A 10,357-nucleotide genomic window follows, 5' to 3' on the forward strand; every position below is an offset into this window, starting at 1 on the left:
CGTAGCGAATGCGCCAGCAAATGTGTTAAAAGTAGACTCGAGAACTTAGTTTTCTCCAACACTACTCACGGCAGTATTCCTTCTCAAAATGAAAGTCCAGGGGTCCTTATTGAAATATTTTATTACAATATAATCATTTACATCAGTATGATGACATCAAACTAAATAACCCACAGACAGCTCTTAGACTAAATAGTTTGTACAGCAAATAAGTGTTACCAATCACCACGCATACACAAACACACACACACACACACACACACACACATTCACACAGCTGTAGCCGATGGCCGCAGCTAAGTCAATTAAAATCTTACGATTACTTAACCTTAAACATTGCAACTTTTTAAAATTTATCCTTATAAAACACTAGTGGGTCAAAAGCTATCTCTTTGAGTAGACTGTATAAGAGTTAAACATTTCATCGTGATTTTTCATTTTACTTTGGTTATTGTGTAGAGACATATATAGTAGAAACGCGCCCGAAAAAACTATTAATACTAAAATAACTGTTGAAAAACCTACAAATATGAACTAAACTCTTTACTTCATTTTCACAGTAAGATCTCCATAATACCACCTTATGTAATTCTAGAACGTAGGACTGCTAACAGTTGTAGTGCTGCACACAATCGTCTATAAAAATACATTTCCGTTGATTTTTTCGACTAACGTATTGGTTTTCAAATCCTATCTAATTAACAAATATTCTGCATCTGAGTGAATATTCAACTTTTCTAATATAAGCTGAACCCGTAGTTAAAGACATCAAACCATTATTTATTTGATTACATAAAACAAACAACTTTCGATGTGCATAAAACATATTAGTGCTACGATAGTTGCTACACTACGCGATGTATATTCGTGTTAACATATACAGGCACTCTGGTTTAGTGGTTTCGGAACCAGAAGCTAAACTATTTCCTATTGATACTTCAAATAACACGTTCTATAGAAAAATACAATCGCAAAACACAATCTTCAACCTAGCGCAGAGCAGATTTGTCTACTACAATAGCCTGTAGTTGCGGACGGTGTTTCTAGAATAGTATTACTAACCACATGTGATAGTGCAATTAATTAAAGTATTTGCATAAGATATAAATAAGAAACGTGCGAATGGTTTTCAAAAGAGTTGCGAATGCAGAGGGATATTTTTAGATACTGTCTAGTGCGTAGCTTATACATGTACAGAGGGCTTCGCTTGAAATTGTACACGAAACGCGTTATTATGTACAAGCAATGTATTAGTGTGTAGTTTATCGCGCAACCGTGAGTGTTAAATGTACACACATTGGCATATGTAAAGAGCTAGAGCGAGCTTCTTCGCGTGTGTCACGAATATGACTGAACTCTCGCTCGCTGAATCATAAAGTCGTGTTATACCTAACTAGATCGATTGGTCAACCGTGACTAAGTTTCGCTATATTTCCGGTGTGTGTACATCGCTGGGTGTCCAATGGTCGGATGCCGCTAGCTACGAGTCCGCGTGATCGCGGCGCGCGCCGCGTCACTTCTTGGCGACCGCTGCATTACCGGCCGCCGCGTTAGCGTTGTAGTTCTGGAAACATTGAAAGATAAATATTAATGTTATATCAGTCGCGCGAGCAGAGCGGCGGCGTGTTGCAGCAGCCGGCGAGTCGCGTTGCTTCGAGAAGGGCTACGAATTAGCCCGAAACATGTTCAGCTAAACTTGATTTAAGACGTGACTTATCCGGATTAATCATTTAATATATTCTCATGGTAGTTTCATTTTCAAAGAGAAATATGTGAACCCAGATTGCATTCAATGCCCAAACACATCACGTATCTGCAACTGTGTCGATTCAAACTGTCGTTAAAAAACGTCCATGGGTCACCTACTCTAAACAGTTGGCTGGAAAAACTTTCAATATAACATCATCCATGTAATTTTCGGCTATAACATTAACATCTGCGTCCTAGTCAATGGAGCGTTGACGATGGACTATGACAAATGCAGTAAATTTTGGCTAAGAAAGGCTGTCAGTCAATACAAGGAAAAGTTCAATTTGTAATAGATGTAAGCAATTAGTTTGCAGCAAGTCTATAAAAAAAGCCATAGTTGCCCAGTGGTAAACTCAAAGGGGGTTGGTTTATCGGAATTTATAGCCGAAATTACATTTGAAATTTAGTATAAGTATAAGATCTTCAACTAAAGAAAACATCGTGCGTCAACTTGTATATACCTGAGAAGCAACTCTTTTTCACACCATTAAGGTGTATCAATGAGCATCGGGCACGCATGGGTACAGCCCATGAACTCTCAATGTGCGAGGTCTGTACCTAGAAGAGATGATGATGATGATGGTTACCTGGTAGTACTGCGCCCACTGGGCCTGCTGGTCGGCGGTGGCGGCGCCCGCGCCGGTGGCGGCCGCCCCGCCCCCGCCCCCGCGGCGTTACCTTGCTGCCCGTACTATGCGAACAATACAATTACAATGACAATACAATGAGGCATTGCAATGAGGGTGTGTTGACAGGCGAAATATCGTGTTACTATCAATAGTAGATTGTACAACAAGAGCATAAAACGAGCCATTTTACCCGAGGCGTTCATATAGCCACCTGAGCCGGTAAGGCGTGGGCGGATGTCTATCGATGTACGTCGAGGGGAAAATGGGTTTAATGCTAGAGTTTTACACTCTGCTTTTTACTTCGATGGCGAGGAAATGAAATAGCAACAGTGGAAACAATTGGTCACTTACACTAGGTACCTTTTATTTTTCATGCATAGCTACATAATTATGAATTTTTAGTTTTATTTATTTATTTTGATTGATTTTTAGTTTTACATAAAATAAAAATTATAAAAAATATATAGAAACTTTTTTTGTTTGTGGCTGTTGACAACTGATTACCTTGGTCTTAAACGAAGATTTTACTTTATGCACTAGAGCATAAAAAATGATTTTATGTCGGCTAGATCCATGCCGTAGAATGTTTTATAAAAACAATTCAGTAATAAGTTTTTGTTAAAAATTCTAATAATGTAAAAACTTTTTTGCCGACTGTAATTTAAGAAACTACTCCTGGTTACCAAAGTCCAAACAATAATATAGGGTCACTCGCGTTGCCCCTAGTAACTAGGAACGTCTAACAATGCATAGTAGCAACCAAAAAACGATAAAAAAAAACACGTAGAGCCCTGTGACAGACAGACAGACAGCGGAATCTCAGTAATAGGGTCCCGTTGACACGCTTTAGGTACGGAACCCTAAAAATGTGTGTATGTGGAATGTATGTAAAATATAGTGGTCTAATATAAGGTGCAACTGACCCCTGGCCAGCCCTGCTGCTGCTGCCACTGCTGCCACTGGTACCACTGCTGCCACTGCTGCTGCGTGGCCTGCTGTCCCTGTCCCTTGCCGGCCGCGCCCCCCGCGCCACCCGCGCCCCCCGCGCCGCCGCCCGCCGGCTGCTGCGCGTTGTTCCAGTTGCCCCAGTTACCCCAGTTGTTCCAGTTCGCTGCTAAAGAAACAATACTACATTACTGCAGAGGCCTCGACATTTTATTTTATTTTATTTTTTATAAAACCCACTGAAACAAAAGACAATTTCTTTGCTGGCCATATGGTTACTAATGTTGTATGAAATTTCATTATTGTCCTCTAATTTTTAAATTATAACAAATCTTCAATAAGTGCTGTATGGTTTATGTCAATCCAATATATAGAAAGGGTAAACAAAGACGCCATTAACCCGACCACAGACATTAATGATGTGAAAACCTAGAACCTATTGCAAAATAATTAATCTGTTCAGTAAATCGATTATTTTATTAATTGAATAGATCAAAGTATTTTTGTCTATTTTATTATTTACAATACTTGATTTAATTCAAAAGCCTGTTTATTCAATTATAAAAGCAGTAACCATTTTTTTTAAGGTAAATAAATAATAATCGCTTATTCAATCGCGTATTAATCGATTTTTAAAATGTCAAATTTTCCACGGCATAGCATATGTCCAGCCCATCTCCATTTTTGGACGTCTATCCGGTAAGAATGTCTGTGAGTTTTGTTCTTGTTCTCTTGTCTACGTTCCTGACTCTGTCTTTGATTTTTAACCCCAGCTGCTTCTTTCCATGGCACGTTGGCATTTTGTTAGCCTTTCTCTGTGGTGAAGGGTACAAGCACAACTTATGAATGTCAAAAAAAATCTACCACCGGTTCGGAAAAGCCTCTGTTGAGAAGAATCCGGCAAGAAACTCAACAAGCAAAACTAAGCGATTTTCCGGAATAACGAGAACTTTTTGATCAACCCAACACATTAAACACTGCTAAATTCCATCCAAATCTATCCAGCAGTTTTAACGTGAGTAACAAACATACATTAACGATTAACTTTAGTATAAAAACGATAATAGCTTAAAATTGTTCTGTGACTTCTATATAAAGTTAAGACTGACGACAACCGACGGGAACAATATTTTTTTGGTATTGGAATGGTTGCATGAAATCACGTCTATATGTAATTGATCTATTGCCTTGAGAAGAAGTTTTTTTGCATAGTCGTTTCAGCCATAAAATCACTAATACTATACATGAAAAGGTAATTAACTAAAAGTAAACAAACTTCAGGTACCAGATTTGGTAAATTCAAGGATTTTAAACATTTTACATATCTATCATTGTAATACAAACTAGACTAGTGTATTTTAATACAGAAATGTAAATGTTTAGATAGTTTAATGGGGGGAATTTCAATATTTAAGACACCAATTGACGTTGTTTTGTTTACATTTTGTTAAATACCTATCCAAACCAAGTATAGTGTATTTACCTTGGTTCTGGTTCCAGTTGCCCCAGCCGCCCCAGCCCGAGTTGGCCCACTGGTTCCAGCCCTGCTGCTGGTTCTGACCCTGGCCCTGACCCTGGCCTTGAGGACCGTCCTAAAATTAAAAAGAGACCATTAAGAGCCAGTTTCATCATTCATTGGTATTTTATGTGACACTGTCGTCCCTGTTTGTTTTGACCGAATAAACAAAGACAGCATCACACATATTTGTCACAATAAATTGGTGAAACAGGACCTCAACTAATCACATCTGGTTAAAAAGAAATGAAGTCGTTTTATCTGTTGCCTGCTGCTTAAGCATTTCATCGCATCACGCGTAACTGACTTTCTTTCCATAGACAACACCTTAAGGGGGTTGCTCTTCCATACAAACCTACGGACACCCCGCATAGCTTCCACGGACATGTTTTCTTAGAGGATTTTTTGAGAATAGTAAATTATGGATATGCTCTTCAAGCAAAATCCAAAAAAAAGTAACTTTATTGCATCAAAAGTGCAGCGTGATGCAGTAAATTTTGATGCATTTTACCATTGTATGAGTACAACTGACAGTGTTCGCAGCGAGCATGTAGTGACATCTTATATGGGTGCGTGAGTCAATGTCACAAAATCAAACTATTGTAAATAGGTATCGACTATTTCGTGTGGTCACGTGACCATCACCTTTGGCTCAGATAATACGACAACTAAATGAAGAAAGCATGAGATCACTGAGAGATCAAGTTCAAGTTTCTGAGTCTAGTATCTACTTTTTTTGTTTTTAAATCTGTTATTTTCGGAAGTTGAAATGCCTAAACTATTATTTCTGATTAATGCAAGGAGGCAAACTGTAAATAAGACAAAATAGGTAAGTTACTTTTAAAATTGTCATTTAAAATAATAATTATTTAAGTAAAAGACCCAGTCCTCGGCAAAAATTATAACATTGCATACTTTACATACATTATAATGCGGTGCTTCGATCTAGGACAAGTGGTTTAAATTCAACTTACAAATTCTGAACAGATATTAGTTATTTACTCTTACGTAGACAGTAGCGCCACTAATTTATATAAAGCATATTTATTCTCACAATAAAAGGTGCTAGGTGTAATCACTGAACTAATTAAATAAAAAATAAGGTCTACATTCAACATACATTGCATGTGTATGTATGAATATCAAGTTTTACAGTGAGGCTCAAATAAATTCCTACATATCACGGCATTTTTACGGCCGCTAAATCTAGGCTCGGTGAATAAAAAGGTTTTCACAATCGAAGTAGTTTTCGTACCTTTTTTATTATTATAACTGGCTAGATAAGTAAAATTTAAACGTCATTATAATACATTTTTGTCACAACGTCAAGTCAATGAGATTGATATTCAAAAGCAATTATGTTTGAATAATTATGGTTGAACACAAATCAAGAAGTCAAAAAGTTGGCGGACGAGAGGAAATTAGCAAGAGTGCAACTCTTAAACTATTTATGTATGTACGATTTGATGATGAAAAAATTGGATACACGGGTATGTTAATTTTATCATTTTTGTCAGAAACATTAATATTGTTACAAGAACACCAGAGGCAGGGCTGTAAGAATTTCATTCCTACTGGGTGGCCAAAGTATGGCTTATCGTGTGTACCGAACTTGTGGTCTGCAGCAACCTACTACGAAAACATACCAAATTTCCTAACTCTTAGTAGCGTCGTGAACATTTTCACTCCATAGAAGTAAGTCGCTTCCCACCGTCTGTCTGCATATATACGAGTATGTATAGTATGTACTCTATTATGAAGTGATTCAAGATTTATTATTTTATTTATAAGTGTGAGAAACGGCAGGGGTTATGGTTTTGGAGCGTATGTATGGGCATTTCTTTCGCACGCTATGCAACAAGGCGAAGGCAAGGAAAATAAGTCTTTGTTAGGAGTGACACAAGTTGTTAATTTTATGCGTACATGTCTTTCCGTCGGCTCATCCGTCCGTCCGTCTGTTGATCTGTCCATATGTCTGTCCGTCTGTCTGTGTATCTGTGTTTCGAAGTGAACACTACATCTTAGTCCTATTTTTTTAATGATTGTTTACCAACGCACACACCAAACCTTTTATCCTAAAAAGCGATAAGGAAAAAATACCTACATAAAATTCTACTGGTTCGTAACTATTATTTAGTTTTTAGGATTCCGTACCTAAAAAGTGCCAACGGAACCCTATTGCTAAGACTCCGCTGTCTGTCTGTCTGTCTGTCCGTCCGTCTGTCACAGGGCTCTATCTCTTGAGTTGTAATAGTTAGACAATTGAAATTTTTACAGATTATGTATTACTGTGGCCGCTATAGCAACAAGTACTCAAACCAGAATAAAATAAATATTTAAGGGTGGCTCCCATACAACAAACGTGATTGTTTTGCCGTTTTTTGCATGATGTTAATAACGGCAATTTATTAATTATTCACAGAATATTTAGCTGTGTAATTACTTTAAAATAAATAATTAAATTAAAAATAAACAAATATTTAAGGAGGGCTTCTATACAACAAACTTGATTTTTCTGGCCGTTTTTTTGCTAATGTCTAATGTTGTATAGATAATGGTACGGAACACCTCGTGCGCGAAACCGACTTGCACTTGGCCAGTTTATTTTTAATACCCAGGGTAGGTATCATGGAATTCAATGTTAAATTTTACAACTCTACCTCTATATCACTAATCTCTGTAAATTTGACATGCAGGCAAAAAGGAATAGCAAAAATCTAAATTCAATATCAGGATATTTTGAAAAAGATAAGTATTGTTCACTAACCGATTTTAATGACGATGATGATGCTGATGATGATGATGATGATGATGATGATGATGGTCGTATGTCATCGCTGCCGAATTCTTACTTTATTCAATGAAAGACATGGAGAAACTTTGTCACAAAGACTTAATTCAGATAATTTGATATTACGCTGTCCGTCCGTCTATTTCTATAGGATTACTTAAAACTGAAGCAAACTGAAGTGGCAGTGGGCCGGCCATATCAGCCGAAGAACCGGTAACTGCTAGGGTAAACGAGTAAAAGCCTAGCGTGGCGTGGGACGCCCTCAGACTAGGTGGAGCGATGATCTTCACTGGGTAGCTGACAGTAACTGGATGAGAGTGGCCGAGGATCGTGCTCAGTGGCGTGCAATTGGAGACGCCTCTATGTCCAGTAGTGGGCTAAGATAGGCCGATGATGATGATGATGATGATGACTTAAAATAAGACAATAATCCCACTCATATTATAAATGCGAAAGTTTGTTAGTCTGTTTGTTTATTTCTTTATTACCTTTTCACGTCTAAATCGTTGAACTGATTAGGATGAAATTTGAGATACAGATAGTTTGAGTCCCGTAGAAAACATAGGGTAGTTTTTTTTAATCACATAATTCCGCGGAATAGCTATAAACGAATTCTACGCGGACAGAGTTGCGTGCAACAGTATGTACATTAGGGAATTTACCTACTGATAGTCTGATTTACGTCCTTATGCTGTAACTAAAGGCATCGGTCACCTAGGTATCTTATAGTCATATCATATTCATATTCATATTCATATTCATTTATTGCGATCATGTTCATTTGTACAATCATTGTAGACCTTAAAGTAAACATGCGAGTAGGTACATGATACCCTGTTAGGGCACTGCAATTTTCTTACATTCTAAATTGTTTATTAAATTTAAATTGTTTGATACATTATTTGAATTGAGCGAAGGAAAACAATGCTTAATGATAATTAGAAAATATAAATTAAAATTTCATTGTTAACAAAATGTCAGCGTTTAAAATTGTATAAATTGTCAATAGTACATAGTATAGTTCGCAATATTAAATTTAAAAGCGACACAAAATGAAAAAAAATATATTATCAATGTCAACATACAAACAAATCAAATAAAACAATTATAACTAAAAATCATTCATTACATATTATGTCAGTTATAAAAATTTAATAAAATCTGCATTACCTACCTACTATAATTTGTCATTTAAATAATCATTTACTTTATAATAGCATTTAAAAATTAGTAAATCTTTAACTAACTTTAGAAACTTTGTGTCACTTGTTTCGTTCCTAATTTGGTCTGGCAGTTTATTAAATATTTTTATGGCCATCACATAGGTGCTATTTGAGTGCATTTTGATGCGAGATACTGGGAGGACAAGTCTGTCTTTGTGGCGTAATATGTGTGAAGTTGGTAGTCCTTCCCTTTTTTTAAATAGGCTGGAATACTTGCGTGTAAACTTACATAATTCCAATATATAGATGCACGGTAAAGTTAGTATTTTATGTTCTTTAAAATATGGTCTACAAGAATCAGTTTTATCAATGTTTACTAAAATTCGAATTAGTTTCTTTTGCTTTGTAAAAAGAAATGGAGCATCAGTGCTATTTCCCCATAAAATTATACCATAGCTTAGCCATGCATTTGCATAGGCATAATATGTGAGGAGGGCGGTTTTAATGTCAGTCGTTTTCTTTATTTCACGAAGCGCATAGGCAAAGCTGGACAGTTTGGATTTCACTTGTCTTATGTGTCCCTTCCAGTTTATATGCTTATCAATGACTACACCAAGCAATGGGAATTCTTGAACTTCCTCCAATTTCGTATTATGATAGGTAAAATTAACATTTAACGGGGCTTTTTGGTAAGAATGGAATGTCATTAATTTTGTTTTCTGGTAGTTAACTTCTAAATTATGTTCTGTCATCCAATTAGTTGTCTTGTCTAGTACAGAATTTAGTTTATCAGTTAAATTGTCTTTACTTTCACACCTTATTAGTAAAGATATATCATCAGCAAATAACACACTTGTTTCCTCTGTAACTTTGGGGAGATCATTGATATATATTAAAAATAATAGGCAACCAGCTACACTACCTTGCGGAATGGAGGCACTGATTATTTTATTTTCAGACCGGACATTTTTTACTTCTTTGTTGCCTAAGTCGTAATATTCTATTTCCGTGACCTGTTCTCTTTTGTCAAGGTACGAAGCAAACCATTTGTGTGCAAGACCTCGAACTCCTATCCCATTCAATTTGTCTAGTAGTATGTTATACTGGACTTTATCGTAGGCTTTAGACATGTCCAATAATATACTAACTGCATATTTTTTAGCGTTTAATGTATTCAAGACCTCTTGGATATATTTAAAAACTGTTAGGGTTGTGGACCTTTTTTTTCTAAAACCATTTTGACAATCATCAAACACGCCGTATTTTTCACAAAACTCATACACTCGGTCACACATGGCTTTTTCAAATAACTTAGATGGCGTCGGTAATAGGGCGATTGGACGATAGCTACCGGGGTCAGTTTTTTTATTTTTCTTATGTACCGGTTTAATAACGGCTTTTTTCAACAAGTCAGGGAAAGTGCCTTCGCTAAAAGACTGATTTATTAACATACAGAACGGTAAGGCTAATTCATCTGCACACTGTCTTAATAACGACGGAGGAAGTTCATCTACTCCGTAACTATTTTTATTTTTTAATTTTTTTATGTTCCTATGAATTTCAT

At 36.4% G+C, this 10,357-nt stretch overlaps 1 protein-coding gene across 1 annotated transcript; it reads right to left on the reverse strand.

Annotated features, from left to right (window-relative positions):
• Positions 1-103: 103 nt before the first annotated feature.
• LOC141444195 (uncharacterized) lies at positions 104-4,915 on the reverse strand (the record flags this gene model as incomplete). The annotated part of the gene is given in 4 exon segments (XM_074109663.1): positions 104-1,564; positions 2,337-2,440; positions 3,302-3,492; positions 4,807-4,915. Coding segments are annotated over 4 exon segments (492 nt in total), but the record flags the coding sequence as incomplete, so codon positions are not given.
• Positions 4,916-10,357: the final 5,442 nt, after the last annotated feature.

Source organism: Choristoneura fumiferana, chromosome 29, assembly GCF_025370935.1.
Source record: "Choristoneura fumiferana chromosome 29, NRCan_CFum_1, whole genome shotgun sequence".
Lineage (NCBI taxonomy): Eukaryota > Metazoa > Arthropoda > Insecta > Lepidoptera > Tortricidae > Choristoneura > Choristoneura fumiferana.